This window comes from Erpetoichthys calabaricus, chromosome 8, assembly GCF_900747795.2.
Source record: "Erpetoichthys calabaricus chromosome 8, fErpCal1.3, whole genome shotgun sequence".
Classification (NCBI taxonomy): Eukaryota; Metazoa; Chordata; class Cladistia; order Polypteriformes; family Polypteridae; genus Erpetoichthys; species Erpetoichthys calabaricus.
The window spans coordinates 158,244,349-158,270,093 of record NC_041401.2 but is presented as its reverse complement, the minus strand read 5'-3'; the positions used below and the strand labels follow the sequence as shown (position 1 = coordinate 158,270,093).

Below are 25,745 nucleotides of genomic sequence, written 5' to 3'. Positions count from 1 at the left end.
CACTTCCTAGAGCTGTGAGACATGTGGAAGAAATCAGCATATTAATTAAAGAAACTTATCCTCTACTAGGAAAGATTTGTTAAAACCTCTTTGAGTCAGGAAGCAGACATAAGAAAACCTGTTCAATGTGTCTTTAGTTATCTCTTCAACAAATGTTAGAGAAGGAGCATTCATCACAGTAGTCTTTTACAGAATGGTCAAAATTATGTCCATTTTATAGACAACTGAATTTACATAATAGTACTAAATTAATCATCACATTTACTCTGATTGGTTCATTGGCTTACACTCAAATAACATGTCCAAATAAAAGTCTATTCTACTACACTCTTGCTTTTATTATACCTCTTAGGTTAAGATGCTAATTAACCTTGGAATCTCTGTGTATGTGACAACTGTCCAGTCTTGTTGTTTACCGGACATCTGCTGATCTCTTAATCATCTCCTAGTACATTTTGTGTACAAAACCTTGCTAAATATAATTGCTTTTGGATAACATGCCTTTTAGCCCTAATCGGGGTGAAACAGGAAGTCTCAAAGACTGAGTCTTGATTGCTCAATCTCATAAGAACGTATGGCTCTCAAACACAGAACTGAAGGTACACATTAGATGAAACACTTCCTGTTTGCAGTAAAATATATATATATATATATATATATATATATATATATATATATATATATATATATAGTATATATATATATATATATATATATATATATATATATATGTATATATATATATATATATATACTGTATATATATTATATAGATATATTTATATGATTGTGCTGAATTTGAGTTTGTGTACAAATGTTGATGAGTGAAAATGAAAGAATATAAATTCTTTCTTTGATTGAAATGATCTTCCTTCAGTCAATTCTTTAAGTGACTTATCTACATTTATCCTGTTCATTTTTAATTTGGCAATGTTTTAACCAAAAACTATCCGAATTTGATTTAATCTTTGGTATTATTTTCTGCTTTTAAAAATGCATCTGGTGTCCCAGTTTTGTCCTGAGGGCTTTTCCTCTTCTTTGTTATTTGAGTATCTGCAGATCTAAGAGTCTGTCAGTGGGTAGGGGCATCGAGTAGGCTGGAGTATCCAGGAAGGTGTTTACAAACATCCTGCTGGCCCAAGAAGTCAGGAAGTGGATTGCATTTTTGATGTTTCAGCAGGGAGGGTCTGCCTGTCCCTGTTCTTGGCCTGCTTAGCCCATGTAGTCAGAGTACAGAATTAAAGCGGACGCAGAGGGAAGAGGAGTTGGCCTGCTGAACATGGAATGGGGTCTATTCCCTTGGTCTGGGGGTTCACAATGTGCATTTCAGGCAGCTCTCCTGGAGCAGGTAAGAAGAGCACATAGCGGATGTGTGGAAGGGACAAATGATAGTACTTAGTGCTTTTAGATATGCAAAACAAAGTCTGACAATATAGACTTCTAGTTAGTTTGGAAAATGTAATGAGAAAAAGGGAATAGAAAGCACACATGTAAAAAAATTAATTGTGTTAGGAGCTGAAAGATGGATCTTTCATGAAATTACTCTTTTGGGTTTGATAATGAAAAGTTAGCTAGTATTACTTTGCATTTTTTAAAATTATATTAATAAAATATCTGTTGTTTGTTTTATTACCTCTGCTTATAAAAACCCAGGACATTACTATTATGAACACATTCATTACAGTGAGTGTATATGATCCATCAATTACAATTTTGGTTGAATATTAATGTGATGACAGAAATGTTAACAGAACAAAAGTAAAATTAAACTTAATATGTGTGTGTGTTTGTGTGTGTGTATGTAATGTTCTTAAAATCTTTCCTGGGGAGACCAAGCTGTATATTTTCACTTTGACATGTTAATTTTAATAATCTTGTAATAATTAATCTAAATGGATATAAAGCACATTGTAATAAGTCTTTATATTTCTTTAGAAAAGCAGTTATTAATGTTTGGCAGAATGTTTGTGGTAAAGTTCTGCTTTTTTAATCTTCGTAAATGTTTGATTTTTTTTTCTATCTATTATAAAAAGAAATCCTGTCCCCTGTCCTGATAGTCTACGATACGTGATTTTCTCGGAAGATAATTTAAAGACCCGCGAGACGAAAGAGACCTGCCACGGTGCGTCTCATGGGAACATAGAATGAGAGTCTTGCAAGACACACCCTACTTGCAAACAATATCAAAAAAAAAAAAAATCAGTAGTGTAAAGGCAGTCATGCAGCACACACAGCTCCAGGGCTCTCAGTGCATATAAAGTGTATAAGGTCAATAGGGTAGAAATGAAATGAATAGGGTAGAAATGAAACGTCGATGATTAAACGAAGAAGAAAGAAAAGCGCGGAGAAAAGAGACTCAAATGCGTTGGACAGAAAAAAGAGCAAAAAAGAATAATCGAGGTGCAAATTCAGAAATAAGGAAAGTAATTATCAGCCCGGAACAAGTGGAATTGAAAAAAAAGCACGTCCAATCTGGCTCAGAATTAAAAGACAATGAATAAAAGAAAGTAGAACTTCATAAAGACGTTTACAAACGTTGGCGCTAAACACATGCAGAGCAGGTTAGAGACTATGAAACCAGTGAAATTAGAAAGGCTCAAAAAAAAAAAAGTTGGCGCTATACACATGTGGAGAAAGTTAAAGGATATGAAAGTAGGAAAATTAGAAAATATAAAAAGTAAAGATCGCAGTAGTGCAAACAAACAAACTGCCTCATTTAACTATGCACCAGTCTAACTTTGGTTTTGCACAGTAATTACTACACTATTGCACCTTAACACTTAATTCTACTTTATTCACATAAATTTTACTTATTTATTATGTTCTAAAATACTGTTATCTTTCAATCTATGACTTTTTGTTAATCTAACTGATATTCTTCTAACTTTGCACAATTTTTGATAAGCGGATCAGGATGAATTTCACTGCATGCTGTCCTGTATAACTATGCATGTGACAAATAAAGAATCTTGAGAATTTCAAAAACGGAGTTTACCGCACATGCATTTATTGGTTACTTTGTTAATGTATATATATTTATCTGTCTGCTTATTTAAAAACCTAAATTTACCCCAGGAGTCAAAAACATTCTGTCTAGCCCTTGTACAAAAACCTAGAGAAAAGCTGGGGTATCACCTTGGTAACCCCATGTACCTTTGGAACTGTGAGAGGAAAATAGCACAACTTTACAGACAGGAGTCTGTAAAAAAAAAAAAAAATTATTAACTGCTGATGATGTAGATCGTTTTGTCTGTGCTGAAATTCCAAACAGAGAAACCTATCCTGACCTCATTAAAATGATTCAGGATATTGGTACACGCAAGATTACAAATATTGTTTTTACAGAAGTTCCGAAATAAAAGTGAAACTAATGAAATAGCAACAATTCAAAGAAAAAAAAAATCTTAAAAGTGTGTATCCGGAAAACCAAACACGGGGGTTGGCGAGCGAAGCGAGCAGGGGGTGAAGCCCCCTAGTTTTTTTATAAAACTCAACTGGGTAGACATCAGGACCTACATCTTTCCCACTTTAAAGTGAGTTTATAGCATCCTATATTTCTAAATGTATCAGCGGTTTTTCAAGTTCTCTTTGCACTTATAATGTTGAGCTGTGGTATTTGTATTTTATCGGAAAATGTAGCTTAGCTTGTGTCTTTTCTTCTTTACACTGAGAGGAAGACAAGGAGTTTTTAGATTACTCATATATCTCTTTATGCTCCCTAATTTAATTCCAGTTACATTGGTAATTTCTGTTATTGGATTGCAAACTTTCTGGATTTGTTGAGCTAGAATCGTATTAGAGTTTTCTCTGTGCTCAAGATAATGATGGTTGCAATTTAAAAAATAAGTTGATTGGAATTCATTACCAATCAAATGTGTTTTAGAGACCAATACATTCTCAGTGGTTTCCACAGGAACTCTTTGAGATTCAATGAAGGCTGTTTTAAGAGGAAAAATGGTTTCATATCTGACTCACTAAAACAAGCTAGACAACAGGAAAAGATCAAATATGTCAGATCTCCTAATGATGTTCATTATAAGAAAAGTCTGGTTTTGTAATCAGCATTTAATCTCATACCAACAATTGAAGCAGGTGCTGCTAATTTCTCATTTCTTGTACTTCTTCAGCAGCAACCTTGAAATGAACACAAATGCACTAACAGTCATTCCTTCATTCTCTGATAAGTTAAATGTAGCAGTAGTGGCTGGTTGCTGAGATGAGCAGTATGTACAATATGTATTTTGTTTGACAGCACCCATGAACTTGTTTTTTATTTGTAATTTCCCTTACCAGACAAGCAACTAAAATTAGAGTGTATGTTTAGTGATGTATCAAATTTAGTGTGTGAACCTTTTATAATTTAGTGCTGATTATTCAATTTCCAGTACTGGTTAAATAGCAATCTTAGCTATATGCTAGACACCAGCTAGTCTGAAAACGTATGTCCCAGGCAGCATGCAGTACTAACTGTGTCTGCATAATGTATTCAAAAATAAAGAATGTGCAAGTGTGTTGCAACATTTTTCAGATCTTGATCTGCTTTCTTTGATTTCACGTGTATGCTGCATGTTCTAGATTAATAAAGAACAAAACCAGCATTAATGCTTATTCACAGATACAGATGCAATATGAATGTTTAAAACAATGTCACTATGCCAAAGACAGTACTTATGGTACCAACAAAAGATGAAAGAATAAAAATGGTTAAAACATCAAAACTGCTTAAAAAGACATTTTTAAATAATTACATTGTGTTTAGTAGCAAGTTGTTTCTGGGAGGTTGTTTTCTTCCAAGTCTGTAGTGTCCCAGCATTTCAGGGATGCAGTGAGCATGCCAAATTTCATCATGGTTTAATGATCTGTTCATGAGTTATGTATTTGACTCTCAAACACAGACAGATAAGCATCATGCTGGTAATGTTCAAATCATATTTGAAGTTGTAATGTAGTATAAGATAACCTGATGTAAGGACAATTAACAATGAAGGAAGAATAAAAACTACATTTGACACAGATTCTGCAAAATTAACCTTAGTAGACGTGCAGTCCTTTGGAAACTATAACAAGTTTATCTAATACAGGTACAGTATATTTTTACTGGCCTCCTTGGCCTTGCAACAATGCATTATTGCACAGCCTAGTTTGGTGTTGTGTGTTTTAATTTGCCTTACACTGTATGTTAGAGTCAATAAAATTGTCTGCCCTCCACTGTGAAGTCATACTTATACAGTAGTTTAAGAGGAGTAACATTAACAGGAAGGTAGTGGTGCTATGTACCATAGCAAGAAACTAAGAAGAGAAAAGTCAGATGGGCTAGTAACAGATAGACAAACATTTGTACATCATGAAAGCAGATCTACTAAGAACATTTTATTCTAAATAATACTACTGCTTGAATGATAAGACCCTTATTTTGGTGTTTTAGAAATTAGGAGTCTTGTAGTTAAAGCCTGTCTCCTACTACTTGATTTTCTGGATGCTAGTCAGTTTTGTTTTGCTGTATCTAATTCTTTAGTTTTGTATATTGTCTTTTCTGCATTATCTAATTTAGCATCCTCCTTGTCAGTTTGCCTTTTGCCTGTATCTTTAGAGGAGCTTTAGAGGCTCTTTGATATTTTGAAAGAAAAACAGTCTCTGTACAGCCTATATTTGATCCACTGTTTTGGCCTCATCATGATTTTATCAATAAGTAATCTCTCTAATCTTGGAATTTGCACCACTTCCTTAATTGTACAAAGAATTGTCCAACTGCTTTTCTCCATTTTTCTCTATACCATCATTTTGAGAGCCTTCAGTTATTTGATGTCTTCCTTCCTCATTATCCTTGCTTTTGATCTTAAAGCACTATGCTTCACAGCTGAATCTTTTATCATTTTTTAAGATTCCTAATTAGATCCCTTTCAGCAATTACTTTCTTTTGTAAAATAACTGTTCGCCTTATCCTGTAAGTATTTGTGTTATTTTATGTGATATTTAGGGGCTTCTGTGATTAGACTTTTAAGATAGCAGATATTCTTTACATTAATCTATATTTCTATAAATCTTTATTTCCCAACTTTTCTAAGGTTGTGTCACTTTTTTGTGTTAATTTGTTAGCCATGGATATCTGCTCTTCATACCAGTTTATCTATTACTCTTTTTAAATCTGTCTCAGTACTTGCCAGTATTTCATCATCAACAAACAGCAATGCAATTAACAACACTATTCCTCCTGTTCTTACTTATACCTTGACATTAGCCATTGCCACCCTAACCCACACATTTTTAGGAAATACATGTTGAAAAATATCAATGCCAGTCTTCCTGTCACTCTTTAATTACATGAGTTTTCCTTCTCTTCCTATTTTGACATACATGGATTTCCTATCCAGTGTTTTTCCATCTATGTGTTTTCATCAATATTTGTCATTTAATTCTTGTCAGATGTAAACATTTACAGTGGATTCAGAAAGTATTCAGACCGCTTCACTTTTAGCACACTTTAGTGTGTTATAGATTTCATTTTAAATGGATAAATTTACCATTTTTCCATATCAACCCACAATCAATAACCCACAATGATAAAGTGAAAACATATTTTCAGAATGGTTTGCAGATTTATTAAAAAATCTAAAATGATCAAATTTATTTAAGTACTAGCTGTATTCCCTTGTTACCTGGCTTTGCCTTCTCAAAGTTTCCTAAGATAATGGGAGTCAGTTATGGTACTGTTGGTTAAAGAAGTACTATGTAACTAACTAAGTGCTTTCCGGTGTACGTTATTTATAGTTTTTTTTTTTTTCAACTAAGGGCTAATATTATTGGCAGTTATTGTGTTGTAGTGATTAAGACTTTGGACTTCCAAGATTTTGAAAGGTTGTGGGTTCAAACCCCGGTACTGACACTCTGTGACCATGAATAGATAGATAGATAGATAGATAGATAGATAGATAGATAGATAGATAGATAGAAAAAGTTACTTCACCTGCCTTAGCTCAAATTGGTAAATCAAAATAAGTCTAACTAATAGCACCTCAAATGTTGTAAGTCACCTTGGATAAAGGCATCAGTCAAATAATAAGTAATAATAATATTATTAGGTCACATGAATTGCTGCGAACAAACTATACAATTGCAAATGAGTAAAACATTTACGCATTTGATCAATTCCTGCTTTTTCTAGTGACTTGGCTTTTGTTGATGGTCATTGCTAAACAGAATTGAAATGGGTAACCAGTAGCAATAATGTCAAATTTGAGGATATATTGTTATCATTATTAGATACGATTTTGTACGATAGTGCACGATTTTCTTTTGTTTATTTTGTTCACTCAAGTATAATAAATTATGCACTCTCTGAATCTAAGTAATGTGGTGTGCCACTAGCCTAAGGTAAATTTTAGCAAATATTTTTATGCATTTATAGATTAAGGAGGGGATTTTTGTAGTTAACACCAGAACTAACTGAAACCAATGTAGTGGCTTAATCATAGGAGTACAGTTGTATAACAACTTCAAAAATGATTAACTGGGTTGCAAAATATACCATACATTTAGTACATTAATACTTCTGTATTGTTTTTGTAGGTATTTACAGTTGCAAATGTTTTTTTCTGTAAGTAGTTTTGATCCACTAGTAGTGCTGTATGAGTCATTAATCAAAGATGGCATTCACCATTGGGAAAGCACAGTGTGTTTTTTTTTTGGCCTACAGAAACAAAATACAGTGATCCCTCGCTATATCGCGCTTCGCCTTTCGCGGCTTCACTCTATCGCGGATTTTATATGTAAGCATATTTAAATATATATCGCGGATTTTTTGCTGGTTCGCGGATTTCTGTGGACAATGGGTCTTTTTATTTCTGGTACATGCTTCCTCAGCTGGTTTGCCCAGTTGATTTCATACAAGGGACGCTATTGGCAGATGGCTGAGAAGAAACCCAACTTACTTTTCTCTCTCTCTCTCTTGCGCTGACTTTCTCTGATCCTGACGTAGGGGGATTGAGCAGGGGGGCTGTTCGCACACCTAGATGATATGGACGCTCGTCTAAAAATGCTGAAAGATTATCTTCACGTTGCTACCTTCTGTGCAGCTGCTTCGTGAAGCGACATGCTGCACGGTGCTTCGCATACTTAAAAGCTCGAAGAGCACGTATTGATTTTTGCTTGTTTGTTTTTCGCTGTCTCTCTCTCTCTCTCTCTTTGTCTGCTCCTGACGGAGGGGGTGTGAGCTGCCGCCTTCAACAGCTTTGTGCCGCAGTGCTTCGCATACTTAAAAGCCAAACAGCCCTATTGATTTGTTTGCTTTCCTCTGTCTTTCTGACATTCTGTGCTCCTGACGCGCACTCCTTTGAAGAGGAAGATATGTTTGCATTCTTTTAATTGTGAGACGGAACTGTCATCTCTGTCTTATCATGGAGCACAGTTTAAACTTTTGAAAAAGAGACAAATGTTTGTTTGCAGAGTTTGAATAACGTTCCTGTCTCTCTACAACCTCCTGTGTTTCTGCGCAAATCTGTGACCCAAGCATGACAATATAAAAATAAACATATAAACATATGGTTTCTACTTCGCGGATTTTCTTATTTCGCGGGTGGCTCTGGAACGCAACCCCCGCGATGGAGGAGGGATTACTGTACTTTGTAAGTGTTTAGTGACGGTTCGAAACAAATTATAGCAAGAATCCTTCTGATGTGAAGTCAGTTAAGTCATCAAGTACTTAAAAATGGTTATATTTGTCTCCTTTTGAGAAAGAAACACTACTTGTGATTGTAATTATACTGTAATTAGGGCATTACTTTATAGTTATCCTGTACTGTAAAGTTCTAGTTCTGATTCTTACAAAACTTTTTTCCTGCCTTGCTCACTACACCATGATCTAGATCACAGGTGTCGAACTCCGGTCCCCAAGGGCCACAGTGGCTGCATGTTTTCATTCTAACCATCTTCTTCATTAGTGAGCCATTTTTACTGCTAATTAACTTCTTTTGCTTTAGTTTTAATTAACTTGACTCAAGCCCCTTAATTGTCTCTTTTTCCATAATTAGTAGCCAAACAATAATGAGACATCAAACACGCCACCATATGAGAGAAAAAACAGAAAAATCAACAGATTTGGAAATGTCTGCTGTGGCAGCAACAAGCCATTGAATTAAATAACGGGCTTAATTAACAGAATCAGCTTCTCATTAAGAGACTGGTTGGAGTGAAGTTGGTTGGAGTTTGAAATCCCAGGTTGGCTCATTTCACGTCTCATTTCTGTTTGGCTGCCATTTAATGAAGAAACAAATCAATTCAGAGGACTGAATCCTTAAAAACTGGGCTATTGAAATGAAGGGAAAAGGAGTTAATTAGCAGTGAAAATTACTCACTGATTAGGAAAAAGGTTAGAATGAAAACCTGTAGCCACTGCGGCCCTCCATGCCTGGAGTTTGACACCCCTGATCTAGCTTAAGCAGCTTCAGCAAGAATTTGGATAAAGGATGGAAAGATAAGTATTTGGACAGTATGAATATAAAATATTGCAATAATAGGTTTACTGTATATCTAAGTTTGAGAAGTTTAGTAAGAGACGTTCTTGACAGAGGTGGTCAGGAACGCCAGAGTAAGTCTGTGCCTTCCTTTTTTGAACTTTAGAAACCTTTGCAAGCATAAATGAAGTTAATTAAGGAACAGGGTTCAGTTAATTAGTCATGGACCAGATTGAAATCTGCTCTCTCAGGATCAGAAACTGGAAATAGAGACCCAGTGTATATATATCGTTTACCAGTTATTTGATTTGTGCAAGAAGGATGGCATTCGTACTGTTCCCTTGAGTTATTGTGCAATAATTCTGCTTTGTACATCTTAATATTTATATTTTCAGAGGATGTGTTGTTTCATGTTATTTCTATATTTTTAAGTAAATTGTCCATTTTTTGTTCAAACCAGTTTAGATTGACACACACACGAGCAACACATCATAATAGCAGCACTGCCTCTATAAAACTGATAAAGACTCTGCTCTGTTTTGTTTTTTTTTCTTTTTCTTTTTTATCTGTGCATTGTTTTCCTTTAAAAAAAATACTGAATGTAATTTAACCCAGATACACTCTTATCATTCAAGAATGTTTCAGTGGCACACAGATTTTGTAGTTATCAGAAGGCAAGTAAGGATATTCTATACACTTTATAAACATAGACAAGTCATTATATTATTTGGAATGCAATACTTTTCTTGCAATCTCTTTTCATTTTAGCGTGATGATGTTACTTGGGAGTTTGCATACATACTTTAGAGGGGCTGTTTAAGGGTGCTAAGCTGTCATGTTCTTAAAAGAATTAAATAATTGGTTATAGTGATTTAATTTGGTCTGTTTCTAGTTATTTGCAGATGCACAATAAATATACTGCATGTTTTCTATTAGATTCATCTCTTAACTAACTTTTGCCTTTGTGTATTGCAACTTTGTTGTATTCTGAAATTCCTGATTGTGTAAATGTATCTTTTATCGGAAATATTTATTGTATATTATCTTGTATTATATTTTGTTATTTTATATTATATAGCTTTATTAGGTCGTCCCTGTGGATATCTAATTCTTGTTTGGAGTGATGAACAAAGTAGAAAGGAGGCAAGTTTTAATGATGATTAGCAGCTGAATATGACAGTGTCACTGAAACATGCATTGTGTTTCACATTTTAATATTTCATCTTTCTAATTTGTGTCTGAACAGACTGAAATGTCACAAATTCAATATAGCACTAGAATGTTAAAATGCTATGAAGCACAAGGTATCAATGGTAATATCTTTAAAGGTTAAAACTCACATCAGCATGCATTATGAATACAGAATTAGCTATACCAAATATATTTAAGGGTAACTTCTCATGTAAACTAAAAGTGCAGTACTATATAAAGAACACAGAGAAAATTTGTGAAAAAGCAAACAGATTCAAAGTTGAAACTGAGTGTAATGGCATTATCTTGTCTTTCTTCCAAACTTACTACGGCGTCCTGTCTATCCTGGAAAGGTGGCAGACCAGAAGACGCATGAGCAGAGGTGCGGCTGGGATCAGGCTTTTGTTGTCCTTCCAGGTCGTGGTGCTCAGTTCTAGGGGCAGAAGAAGAGATTGTGACTATGAAGTGACTATGTCGCATCCAAGTCATTACCCCTACAGGAAAAACTATACACCTTCATTTGACAGTAGCAAAAAAAACCTTCAGAATTTAAATCATTGCATTTGTGTTATTAAAGTACATGTCCTGTCTTCAAAAATAAAAAAAATACTGTTTCAGTAGGGTGGGATGGTGACTCTAGCGTTCAAGTTTTGACATTGTCATTGCCTATTTGGAATTTGCATGTTCTTTATGTGTCCGCCTAGGTTTCCATCTTCATGTTAAAGATGTATGTGTTATGTTAATCAGCCGTCCTAAACTGGCCTGACACAAGTCTGGGTGTGTGCTTGATTTTGTTGTGTGGTTGACTGGCATTCCTTCCATGGCCAACTCCTGGGATAACTGCTGGCACTCAGTGACACAAAGGACAAATAAAAAAATTTAAAAACAAGTTCAACATCTTTTATTTTTTTATTGTTATTGTATTACAAATATTTTTAAATTATTCTTTAAAGTATAATAAGTTGCCAGTGGTTGTCAATGATCGTCTGTGCACAGAATATACTATAGGGACATTGTACCTGTTTACAGACATGCATTGTAAAATCATATTCCAGTTATCTGCATATTTTAATTTATTTCACACATTTGGAATGTTTGAGGCCTCAACCTGCTAAGAAACTAATGCCAGACAGAAAGATTCACGCATAAATTTTTTTTTTAATTACCAATCACTTCCATATAGTGTATTAACTAATCTTAACACAGTACAGCCTAACTAACATACTGCCACCATTTCCACCAAGTAATAATGTTGTGTTTCAAATGTCTATCTGTCCCATACACTGTTAAATAGAACATGCCACCTTCATTTAGTGTGATTAATTAATTAAGTTTATTAAGAATTTACTGTATGTTCTATTACATATTATTATTAGTATTATTATTTATGTTTCATGCTATCAGTCCATTTGTTGCATGTAGTGCTGATTATGGTTTCGAACTTCACTGCTCTTTTGCTGACTTTTGCAAACCTCACGTCCGTAATCTTGGTGTCATTTTTGACATTAACCTCTCTTTTGAGAAACAGATTAACTCTATAGTCATGAGTTGCTTTTTCCAGTTTTGTTATTTAGCTAAGGTCAAACCTTTTTTTATCTTCTATAGATCTTGAGAAAGCTACTCATGCCTTTATCTTTTCTCGGCTTGATTACTGCAACTCCTTGTATTCTGGGATCAGCAAATCCCTGATGTGTAGGTTGCAGTTGGTTCAGAATGCTGTTGCACGTTTTTTGGTTGGGGCAAGAAAGTTTGATTCTGTTTCTGTAATATTAGTGTCTTTACAGGGGGACAGGGCTTTTCCTTCTGCTACACCTTGTCTGAGGAACTCTACGTCATGACATTAAGGTGTCATCCTCAATTGAACTGTTTAAAATGAGATTGAAGACTCATTTCTGTTCTCTACCTTTCAGTGACTGTCACTGATTTTGATGGTTTCTCTAATCTTACTCATCTTCTTTCTTTTTCTTTAACTCATTGCTGGCTGTATTTTGTTTTTATTGTATTTTATTTCTATTTATTTTATTTATGTTTATTGTATGTTTTAATGTATAGCTCTTTGGCTACAGCATCTTTAAATAAATTGACATTGACATTGATTTTCCAAGTCAAAATCCTGTGTATTTTGTACATTTGACATATAAAGTGATTTGTGATGAAGGCCTGGCTTGCTTTGTTCTGGGCATTCATTTTGAAAGCATAAGTAAAGAGAATGGTGCTGGCCAAGCTGCTGCCTATCATGAACTGTGTCTCACACTGTATGACAGCCAAGTAACCCTGCGGATCACCTTCAGCACTTGCCCATTGATATCCTCTGTTAAGGCTACATTTCTTCTGCTATTTTATGTTAATCTTCATTAGACTATGGAATATTTATGCATGTGTTTATTTCTATTTCTTATTGTTTCTAGTACCAACAATAGACAGATACTGTTTTATTAATATTTTTTATTTGTTATGCCTTTATTTTTTTCAAAGTAATTGTAGTTGCTGGTAGATATGGCAGGATCAAGCTCGAGTCAAATGTGTGCCGAAAGAAATCTCTCAGTCCAAAAGTTTATTTTAAACGTTTTACTGAAAATTCAAAGCAAGCAGTCCACGCAAGAAAAAAAAGATTGTTACACACATAGAATAAAAGCAAAAAAATTGGGAAAAAATGTCTTTTCTAAAACTTAGCCTTTTCTTGTTAAACTTTAGTTGTTTTCTATACTAAAAGTTGTTTTCCTTCACCTTCAGTACATTACAAACATTGAAATAAAAGACTGGACATAGAATGAAGGTTTGGGGCAGCTGTCTGTATACTTTCCCTGTCTGCAAAAGGGCTTCAGTTAGAGTGGTTGTGCATAGGTTAAAGTCCAAAGTAGAACTGTCTTGGTAGGGATGACGGCGAGTTTATAAGGTTACTCAAGGGAAGTGACATCATTGGAGCGGGACAGGAAGTAACATCCTTGGGGCTGGGACAGGAAGTGATGTCCTCGGGGCTGGGACAGACAGAATTTCCCGGGTCTGGTCTGTCAAGAGAAAAGGGAGACATTCAGTGCAGCCTGCTGCCCCTTGGCCTGGCGTGGAATTGGTGTTTTATGGCCCCTTTGATTGACTCCCAAATGGATGTGTGTGACAACGACAGCGCTGTACATTCAACAGAGCAAGTTGCGTTGCATACTATTGGGCACGTTAAGGCACGGTTTGAAACCATGCAAGGCAGGTCACTAACTGAGATTAATCTGTAGTCAGAGGGACAAGAAACAGAATATACCAATTCAATTCTGCTTGTGGGGATTATAAGCACCCCTCTTAGACTATACACATTTTTATAGGCAAACATTTAACATAACTAAGCAAACACTTCTACCTGCTTGACATAACCTAAATAACTAACAAATGGCTCTTCCAGTAATTTGTAAGATAAAAGAATGTTGTTCAGCCATTACACAAGACATTTAACCATAATATCAGAATTGTTACCTTTAAGTGTAAAGAGGATCTCGAGCACAGCTCATATGTGAGGATGTTTACCAGGTGACTCTGCATATGGGTGGAAGTTTAAGTTATACAAAAGCAATCAAGCTGTTTGGAGAAGGGTAGAAAAGCAAGAAACAAAGAGGAGAGTAAAGGCTTAGAGTTCATCCCATACAGCAGGTCTGTGTGCTCTTCCAACTTGTGCAGTATAAAGTGCAGATTGACTAATAGTAAGCATTTGGTAGAAGTACAGCTAGAAATCCGTTGAGGGTCCACACAATATTGCAGAGCACTTCATTTGTAACTAAGATGTCAGCATTACAAGGAACCCTTCATCTATTAGTGGAGTTTGAAAAAAAAACCAGAGATAATGTACCTAAAAACAATAGAATTGTAAATTTGCTTTATGAAGAAAATGAGTAGAACCACATAAATACAAAATAGCAAAAATGCTAAAGTAATAAACAGCTTAAAGGACAACTTTGGTATTTTTCAATTCAATGTTGTTTCTTTAGAATCAATGTATATATTATATGCATTCTAAAGTGAAACATTTTTTACACATTAAAGAAAAAAAAGGATACGATTGAGGCTATGAGCAGACAAGTGATTAGAAAATGTATTCTTAACTCAAGAAAAATAGTTATAAGAATCTGTGATAAAATAATTATTTATATTTTCCTTCTGTTACCACAAGGATGCCTCATAAATGCAGGAGGCATGTTTTCTACAACTGAAAACTTTGCTGCTTCAAAGTGGAGATATTTGGTAAGTTTTAAGGCTTTTTCATACACCTATGGACCTATGTACCCTTCAGCCCCATTATAATCTGCAAGAAAAGTCAAGGTATTTTTTAAATTTATAAAAAACCCTTCAATTTTAAAACCCGGGTTTATTTGGCAAAGTAAGGCAATTATATACCATGGTTGTGAAGTAGTAACTTTGACTTGAAAAAAATACCGAACTTATCCTTTAACATATCCTTTATTTCACTGCTAAATTTCAGCATTCATTTTCTTCCATTTTAGTAATGATACAATTTAAAGATTAAGGTAGAATAAAAAAATAAACAAAGTGAAAGCAAAGAGGTGAGCACCATTCAAGTGCATAGCAGCTAAAAAGACTTGCAGCGGTGGACTTCATTTTTTTTAATAAAAGTGCCTAAGATACCACAAAAAGCACTCATAATACTGATACTTTTCACAGTCTGTTTTGAATTTTTCTATTTGGATATTTTGCAAAATGAAATGTTTGTAACACACACACACTTGGGGTCCTCTAGCTTAGTTTTCACTATATAAAGGCGCTACATAAATAAAATGTATTATTATTATTATTATTATTAGTTTTCGTCCAAATCAGAGAAACTCTTTAATGTGTTGGTCTTTAAATATTAAATACATGGACAAAAAAAACTAAACTCCAGTTCACATATTACTGAAATTCTAGAATACTTCATATTAAATGTTTATGGATACTAAAGGGTGTCTTTATCTCTGTAACTCCACCTTGGTTTCTGGCTTTGTTTTTAGCTGTACCCTTGGAATAACATTTTACATACCCACCCACGAGTGCAGCAGAGGATGTCACATTTCCTCTTTATTGTTTCAATGGGTTCTATAACCTATAAATCAAATGAAAAGATCAGCAGTTGTCTGAAATTATACACACTAACTATTATAAAAAATGAGAAATCATTTGTTGCAAATGAAGATTTTACCACATTATCTTGACAGTCTGTGATTGTGCTAAGTCATTTAGTAAAAATGTTTTTGTTTACTTTATGCCCTTTTGCCGTAAATACCTTATTCTGATTGTCTTGCATTATATCTGCATATTTGCATTTCTGCATGAAAGGTATTTGTATAAAATCATGATTTTTTTCTTGGCTCAGGGCCCAGTCCAAATTTGTCAACATTGTTCTTATGAGGAAATTAGTTCCTGGTCACATTTTTCACTTAGGAAAGCTAATATTTGTAAAATTATAATATTCTCAAACATACCTTTTATGAGACAATTACAGATTATTTGTTCAGTACAGCATTCTGAATCAGATGTTCAAACATTTTGAGAGAAGTATATCAAGTTGGAAAATAAGACAGCCATACCTGCTGTATGAAAGGATAATTTTACAGTTGATGTGAGGATGTCATTATTGGCAATAAATTGAGCGAGCCATCATTGAAATCCAGATGTGGTATCTTTGCTGACATTTCTGTTACTTAACTCCTAGCTGGTGTTGTTTGATCGATAGGTCCTTTTCAGCTTTCATAAAGGGAGAGTTTCAGGATTGTAGATATTATACAGAGATAAAGCTGATGTCACCCACAATGAAATTTGGGAAAGGGTTATAGAGAAAAGGCCTAGGGAAGAGACCACCCTAAGGGAGGGAGCAATTTGGTTTTATACCAGAGAGAAGAACAACAAATACAGTCTTTGCATTGAGTTAGCTTATAGAGAAGAATTGAGAAAAACATGAAGGTGTACATATGGTGATTATTGATTTAGAAAAGGCTTACAAGAACAAGAAAAGAAACAATCAGAGGTACAGGTAGAAGTGGTATGAATATGTGGGGATGAGAAAGTGAGGGAGGTTGAAGCGGAGTTGTATTGATAAAGTAAAAGAAGAGTTGAAGAAAAAGAGTTTGAGTGGGGAGGAGGTACAGCACTGAGCTGTATGGAGGAGGACGGTCAGATACATCAGCCAGAAGTGGTAAAAGATGAAGAGGAAGAAGACTATCTCTTTAAGCCTTTAAAAAAGGGAGTTTTTAATCATACTGTTTTTTGCAGCTTATTATATTTAGAGAACATTTTTGTTTTATTTAAAATGCATATTTACTTTTGTCAAGAAGAACATTTCTGGTGAGAAAAATGGTTGACTTTGAAATACTTTTTTTTCAAAGTTTGCACGTAGCTGAATTTTCTAAATTTTATATGTAAGTACATACCATTGTTTGAAATTTGTACACTTAAGAAGGCCTATGTTTGTTCATGATAATGTATTCATAAAGTATATTTAATTTTCATCCAAATACTGCATTCTTTTATTTACCTAACTGTAATATTATTCCTTCAGATGAGAACTGCCCAGCAAATGTATGGGATTCAAAGAACAGAGGTGTGAATGGTACCCAGAAGGGGCAAATTGTATGGCGACTGGAGCCTGGACCATACTTCATGGAACGTAAGTATCTAGAGCTAATGGCCCCATTTAAAAAAAAATGTTTTCTGGTGCATAAGAAAATAATAAAAGACAAATAATAAAAATAAAGAACAATAATGATTGTGAAGTAGAAACAAGAAAACAAAGTTCTATTACCATTCTATTTTCATGGATACAATAAGTAAAATTCTCCATTAAAGTACCGTGTTTCCCCGAAAATAGGATCTACTCCAAAAATAAGCCCTAGTATGATTTTCAGGCTGCTCTGTAGTATAAGCCCTACCCCAAAAATAAGTCCTAGTCAAGATCATCAGCTGAAAAGTAAGGAGCCTAAGGCCAGGTTTATACTTCACACGATGCGACGCGTGTGCCTGAAACATCCATTAAATTCCGAGGACACCTTGCCACAATGTCTCTGAAAAGAATATTTAATGATTACATCCATCAATCTGGGGATGCGCCCAGTCCAGCAGCATCAGTGCAAGACAGAAACAAAATCTCTGGACGGGGCATCAGCTCATCGCAAGGTGAACACAAGCACACGCATACACTGGCGTCATTGTAGCTTCACCAAATCCCCAAACCTTCATGTCTTTGGATGAAAAACTGAGCACACTGGAAACCTACCAGGAAAACATGCAAACTCCAGGCAGGGATCATAAGGGACGTGACTCCTTGCGAGACAGCAGCGCTACCGTTCTGCAACCGTGCCACCCCATATGTGTAACTATTAACAGTATTCGTTATTTAAACAAAGTTAACGATTTATCTGTAAAATGTAACATACATATTTTAATACATTTCACCATGGATGTGATATCAAGTATAAATCTAAGAATTCTAAATGTGCAGAGAGCTGGAATATTATAAATTTAATGTGTTCTGTGTGGCGATGCTGCTGTTAGGTCAGGAGGAAGCCCCAGAAGCGCATAGCGATTTAACAACTGGCTCAGTTTTAAGATGAAGTTTACAACGGTCTGCTTTAATGATAAAGTAAACTATGAGGTTAAAGCCGAAATTTCCACTTTAATCACAAAATAGACATTTTTATTATGTCCTTATTTTATTTTCCTCTGTGGCTCAAATATGCCGCCGTACATTCTGACGGTATTATAAAGGTGCAAAAAAAAAAAAAAAAGACGGCACAGAAGATGGTATGTGAGAATTTTAAAATGTATCGTGTCATTACTTTGGGGAATATGCAACGCTTGAATATCAAAGCACCACGAATGCATTTGTATGTCAGCATTTTGCTTCACCACATCGAACCTTTCATCAAACATCGAAACGCGCACATCGACCCTGGCACTTCCTAAAAGCAGTTGGAGTAGCAAGAAATTCAGGCTTAAGTTCAGGGTTTGAATGTGAAGAGTTATGACGATATTCCAGAAGAAGAGGACATGACTGTGTTTGGATAAATGTATATTGTTGTACATGAATAAATATAAGATATCCCCCAAAAATAAGCCCTAATGCATCTTTTGGAGCAAAAATTAATATAAGATCCTGTCTTATTTTTGGGGAAACACGGTAGATCAGCAGTTTGTCCTTTTCTGTCAGGAGACTTGATACCAATGAATATCATTTTGTTTAATATAGCAATGCATGTTTTGCTCAATCAATGTACTGTATAGTTTCCAAAACTCTCAGGAATTTCTTTAAAAATGTAGAATGAAGCATTTTAATAAGTATTCAATTTGCACATAATTATATACTAATGGCACTTTGGTGTTCTCTTAGTTCCTTAGTTTTGTAAAGGCAATAAATGCCTTTCTCTATACTAGTGCAAACAGTTTTTGAAATTATTCTTTGACTCTTTGCTTACAATGTCAGCATATTCATTTAGAAATATGACTTAACTCGAATCACTACTGTTTTAGATGATAAATCATCACTGAATAAATGAATAAAAAAACAGTGCACAATAAGAATTAAAAAAACTAATATAGAGAATCTAAAACCTGTTAGCAGACGCATCAGATAAAGCTGACCCAAAGAAATGTGTTTCAGGACTATCAGAGCTCCTAAAGAGGCTGGTGAACCCTCTTATTGGTGTTTTGGGTGTGTGTACTCACTACCAGGTAGCAGTACATGTCAAGCAATATGTGACCTTTGCTGGTAACTTGTCAAAGATTAGCTAGATTATGGTTCAGCAGGTGAGTAGGAGTGTTTTCTTTGCAGTCATGTGGCAATCTGAATAACTAGCATGACAGATTCTCAAGACTACATTTTAGATTTAGATTTTGAAACATATTGTACCATCCTCTGGTGTCTAAAACTGTGATAGTTTTGTTTCAAATAGAGTGTCAAAAAACTAAAAACAGAATGTAATATTATCTGGGACAACCTAATATTATTGAATTGTTTGCCTTACATAAAATGGCACAGCCACTGACCCATTATGATACTCCCTGTTGTAAGCTCCAAGCAAAACATATTAAATAGGGCACAAACTCAGTTATGGCACAGTATAAAATTTTTGAAGCAAATAAGTATCGCCTGCGGTGGGCTGGCGCCCTGCCTGGGGTTTTGCCTTGTGCCCTGTGTTGGCTGGGACTGGCTCCAGCAGACCCCGGTGACCCTGTGGTTAAGATATAGTGGGTTGGATAATGGATGGATGGATGCATAAGTATCAGCTTAGGATTCAAAAAAGTAGTGTCTACTTATTAGCAGTAGTGCACAGAGTTACCCATTTTATTACATTAAATTAATAGGTCAGTAAATTATAAATGAACTGACATGTAAAATAAGAACATTCATGAGTATTATTTCCTTTTGCACCCTAGTACAGCAAGTATCTTAAAACTAATGACCACTTAGTGACATTGTTGGTATGCATTGTTAGGCATCAGGGTCATGGAAGCCAGATAGATAGATAGATAGATAGATACTTTATTGATCCCAAGGGGAAATTCACATACTCCAGCAGCAGCATACTGATAAAGAAACAATATTAAATTAAAGAGTGATAAAAAATGCAGGTAAAACAGACAATATCTTTGTATAATGTTAACATTTTCTAATATACAAATACTGCAGTACTCCTTTGTTTTTCATGTTCTTCTACAACAGAGGTTCATAAAATGTTTTGGACTAAGAAAAGTTTTGTCAAAGATTTGGCTCATGCTTATAGCCAACAGGGATTTTTAGAGTAAATTTCATGTTGTTCTGATACTTTGTTTCTGAGGTGACTGAAACAAAAAAGGTAAATTTTAAGTACTGGGAGATGAGAGAGAAGGTCAAATTCAAATGGGCCAAGATCAAAACCAAAACAAACCAAAGAACCTTGCCTAATGTACAAAACAAAAATCTACCTGACAGCTCTATCCTTAGCATCCTTCATCTAATATACTCAGCATCTCTCATCTGCACATGTCCAAACCAACGCAATCTCGCCTCTCTGACTTTGTCTCCCAACCGTCCAACTTGAGCTGACCCTCTAATGTACTCATTTCTAATCCTGTCCATCCTTGTCACACCCAGTGCAAATCTTATCATCTTTAACTCTTCTACCTCCAGCTCTGTCTCCTGCTTTCTGGTCAGTGCCACCGTCTCCAACCCATATAACATAGCTGGTCTCACTACCGTCCTGTAGACCTTCCCTTTCACTCTTGCTGATACCCGCGTGTCACAAATTACTCCTGACACTCTTCTCCACCCATTCCACCCTGTCTACACTCTCTTTTTCACCTCTCTTCCACAATCCCCATTACTTTGTACTGTTGATCCCAAGTGTTTAAACTCATCCACCTTCGCCAACTCTACTCCCTGCATCTTCACCATTACACTGACCTCCCTGTCATTTACACACATGTATTCTGTCTTATTCCTACTGACCTTCATTCCTCTCCTCTCTAGAGCATATCTCCACCTCTCCAGGGTCTCCTCAACCTGCTCCCTATTATCGCTACAGATCACAATGTCATCAGCAAACATCATAGTCCACAGGGACTCCTGTCTAATCTCGTCTGTCAACCTGTCCATCCATCCATCCATCCATTTTCCAACCCGCTGAATCCAAACAGGGTCACGGGGGTCTGCTGGAGCCAATCCCAGCCAACACAGGGCACAAGGCAGGGAACCAATCCCAGGCAGGGTGCCAACCCACCGCAGAACCTGTCCATCACCATTGAAAATAAGAAAGAGCTCAGAGCAGATCCCTGATGTAATCCCACTTCCACCTTGAATGCATCCGTCACTCCTACCGCAGACCTCACCATGGTCACACTTCCCTCATACATATCCTGTACTACTCTTACATATGTCTCTGCTACTCCTGACAGTTTTCAAGACTGACACCAAGGTAGAATAAAAGAGTCTTGCACAGTGAATGTGATTTCTTGGAAGGAAAAAAACGTAACTTTGAAAAAGTGTTGGATTGAGAGATGTTGTGACTGCTACTGAAGAATGGGAGTCAACTAGACATATTTTTTTTATTGTTTACAAAAAGGTGGTCAAAAATCTCTGTGGTGGTTATTTTAGAGCCATTCCCTATAGCCCTAACAGAGGGAAAACAATTTTGGAGCACAGAATGCAGATATCAATGTAATTGTTATCAATAAACGTATATGCCAGAGTATCAGTGGGCTAATGGAAAGTTATGTGGGTTGTCAAAATTTGTCATCTAAGCTCTTGCTAAAATATTATTATGTTAAACGAACTTCTAAAGTTGGACATAAAGTTGGAATTTCCCATTGGGATTAATAAAGTATCTATCTATCTATCTATCTATCTATCTATCTATCTATCTATCTATCTATCTATCTATCTATCTATCTATCTATCTATCTATCTATCTATCTATCTATCTATCTATCTATCTATCTATCTATCTATCTATCTATCTATCTATCTATCTATCTATCTATCTATCTATCTATCTATCTATCTATCTATCCTCATTACAATAGCATCAGCAAAGTTATACTTACATAAGTAATGTACAAGTGCTGAAGGTAATAGGACAAAGCACAAACCATAGTAAGATGTGGCATCAGACCGGAATTAGCATCACTAAATTAACTTTTGCTGCAACAAGGATATAACAGGTGACTAGGCCGATTCCAGACCCAAGAGATATGAGCCATGGAGAAAGATTGAGGGAGGTGAACCTTTTCAATTTAATAATATAGAGAACAAGAGGTGACAAAATTGAAGTGTTTAAAATTATTTAGGGCAGGTCCCAGCTGTTACTTTAAAATAAGTTCTTCAACAAGAACAAGGGGACACACATTATTGTTAAATTTTGCAGAAATGTTAGAAAGTTTTTCTTCACATAGAGAACCACAGACACATTTAATAAATTACCAAGTAGTGTGGAGGAGACTCGGACTTTAGGAACCAACAAAACCTGACTTGATATTATTTTTGGAAAAATTAGGCAAATAGAATTTGTGAGCTTTTGTTGGGCAGATTGGCCTTTTCCAGTTAAAATTGTTACAATGTCCTAAAAATACAAAATGTAAGGATAAAAATATTGTAGTTTTTTTGGCAGATTGGTAAAATTTGAGCTGGGATGGCTTGTAAGCCTGCTGCTGCATTACTCTTCCCCTTTGGATTGATTTAGGAATTGGAACCCTCCAAGGTGATGTTTCTAAGGATTTAAAAGAAGATACTGCTGATGAAACTGGGAAAGTGGACAGATGAGAGAGACAATGTTCTGGTAGAAGTAAGAGAGAGGGATCGTGCATGAGTGTGGTAACTATGGGTGAATGTGAGTGGAGTGGGGTAGGAGAAGAAACAGTTGTTATCAAATACAATATTACATTTTGTGGTCATATTTGTTGTTTTAGAAGCATTAGTCTCAGTGGTCATAACAGTTGGGAAGTTTGAATAAGAATTTAGACATTGGGGAGTAGCATGATTTGAATACATCAGAGCTAAATTGTCAATTCTGTGTGATATCTTTATTTTCCATCCCTGTGCACATGTATGGAGTACAACATACTTTAAATACCATATGCAGAAATAAAATCAGTTTTGCAGTTTCTTTGAAGGCAAGAATAAAGGGCCTTAATAATTTAGTGCTCATGCCCATGAATAGGTTACATAGGTTGCTAAGCAAATGTTTTATGTTCATAAACGGTACTTAATTTTGTAAATAGTTTTATTAGATAACGGAGTGTCACTGATCCTGAGCTGGAAAAGGGGGTTTGAGAATGTCATTTTATGCTAAATAATTGACTATAATATCTAAGTGATTGAAACATCACTTTGCTAAGATACAATAACTGTCACTTTGTAGACCACTTCACTCACTCATGTGGTTTACTGGTGGTCCGTGGACTACATTTTCATAACCATCATTCTAGCAAATTAAGTTTTTCTTCTTTAAAGGAGGAAAATGACATTCAAACCTTCAGTGTACAAAAGAACTTGGCTGCAACCTCTAATCTTAAAATGAGGAAAAATATTTATACTCTAGAAGTGATGGCAACATGATCCTTTTACTCATTAAATACACAGTTGTAAAATGTGTGTACAGAACAGCAGTAACAAATCTTTTTTATGTATCATGTTTGTGTTTCGTTGTAATTCCAAATATCAAAAAAGAGTATGTTAAACTAATGTTTCTATACATTTAACTAATAACATAATTGGGAATGACCTTGTCACACATACAGCACCACACACATGTCCATCTTACCTTTCTTCTTTGCAGATAAATTTCATGCTTGAGTTTGCTTTTTCCAGAGTTTACAGTTTCTGTGCCTGTAAGATTGTAGTCCATGATCACCCTGAGCTTCAGCAACCATTATGCTGTCTATTGTAACAGTATTTAGAGGACAGATGCAATTCTGTTTTTTTGAGGTTTCCTAAATAATTATTTGTCATTCAGTCATTATTGCATATACCAGTTTCATAGGCATCACCGTTATCAGGCACTTTACAAAGCACACAAGGATACTATACAGAAACAGCAAAAAATACAGAGCTGGCACCAAGGAAAACAACAACAACAACAACATTTATTTATATAGCACATTTTCATACAAACAATGTAGCTCAAAGTGCTTTACATGATGAAGAAAGAGAAAAAATTAGGGCACTAATTAACATAGAATAAAAGTAAGGTCCGATGGCCAGGGAGGACAGAAAAAAACAAAAAAAAAAAACTCAGGACGGCTGGAGAAAAAAATAAAATCTGCAGGGGTTCCAGGCCACGAGACCACCCAGCCCCCTGTAGGCATTCTACCTAACATAAACGACCTCAATCAGTCCTCATTGTATTCAGGGTTCTCATGGAAGAATTTGATGATAATGGTCATGTGGACTTCTGGCCTTTAATCCATCAATGTAAGGACATCACAGTGCTTTGATTAGATGGTGGTGGCACAGATTGCCACCACAGAAAACCGGAAAAAGAACAGAAGAGAAAGTAGGGGTTAGTATGGATTTTGGAGCCACCATGAATAATAATGATAATTAATTGAATATACAGAGCATCAGGATTTAACTAAGGTGAAGCTATGAGAAAGCCATGTTAAACTAATGTGTTTTCAGCAGTTTTTTTTAAAGTGCTCCACTGTATTAGCCTGGCGAATTCCTATTGGCAAGCTATTCCAGATTTTAGGTGCATAATAGCAGAAGGCCGTCTCATCACTTCTTTTAAGTTTAGCTCTTGGAATTCTAAGTAGACACTCATTTGAAGATCTAAGGTTACGATTTGGAGTGTAAGGTGTAAGACATTCCGAAATATAAGATGGAGTGAGATTATTTAAGACTTTGTAAACCATAAGCAGTATTTTAAAGTTAATTCTAAATGACACAGGTAACCAGTGTAGTGACATCAAAACTGGGGTGATGTGTTCGGATTTTCGTTTCCGAGTTAAGATTCTAGCAGCTGCATTCTGCTCTAGTTGCAATCGATTGATGTCTTTTTTGGTTAGTCCTGAGAGGAGTGCATTACAGTAATCTAGCCGACTGAAAACAAAGCGTGAACTAATTTTTCAGCATCTTGTTATAAGAGGTCTAACTTTTGCTATATTTCTTAAGTGAAAAATACTGTCCTAGAAATCTGATAAATATGTGATTTTAAAATTCAGGTCAGAGTCAATAGTTACCCCAAAATTCTTTAACTTCGTCTTGACTTTTAATCCTAATGCATCAAGACTGGTGATATTCCATTAAAAATGGAGCTATCCAAGTGAAACTTATCCTTCACTTCCAGTTCCTATAAACAATGAACAGCAAATACTCCCTACTAAAATTTGGTATTACTAAATCGTTCTTATTTTGTTTTAATTAATTGCTATTACATCATACTAATAATGCCTCCTGCTTAAAAACATAAAATAATGTGGTTGTAACTTCAACCTCATCCAAAATTCACCTTCCTCAATATATTCGTAGATGATCAAGACAACATACACTCACCGGTCACTTTATTAGGTACAACTGTTCAACTGCTTGTTAATGCAAATGTCTAATCCGCCAATCACAGGGCAGCAACTCAGTGCATGTAGGCATGTAGACATTGTCAAGAT

General features: G+C 35.3%; 1 protein-coding gene across 3 annotated transcripts in view; it reads left to right on the top strand.

Annotated features, from left to right (window-relative positions):
- Nucleotides 1–25,745, top strand: part of LOC114656187 (E3 ubiquitin-protein ligase HECW2-like) — a 358,966-nt gene that overhangs the window by 142,526 nt on the left and 190,695 nt on the right. For 2 of the 3 annotated variants that reach the window (XM_051931045.1, XM_051931046.1), the window contains exon 5: nt 17,173–17,280. In XM_051931045.1, the coding sequence (XP_051787005.1) occupies nt 17,173–17,280 (108 nt within the window). Of the gene's footprint in view, nt 1–1,225; nt 1,349–17,172; nt 17,281–25,745 lie in introns of those variants that run through there. The other variant, XM_051931047.1, reaches the window with a different exon arrangement.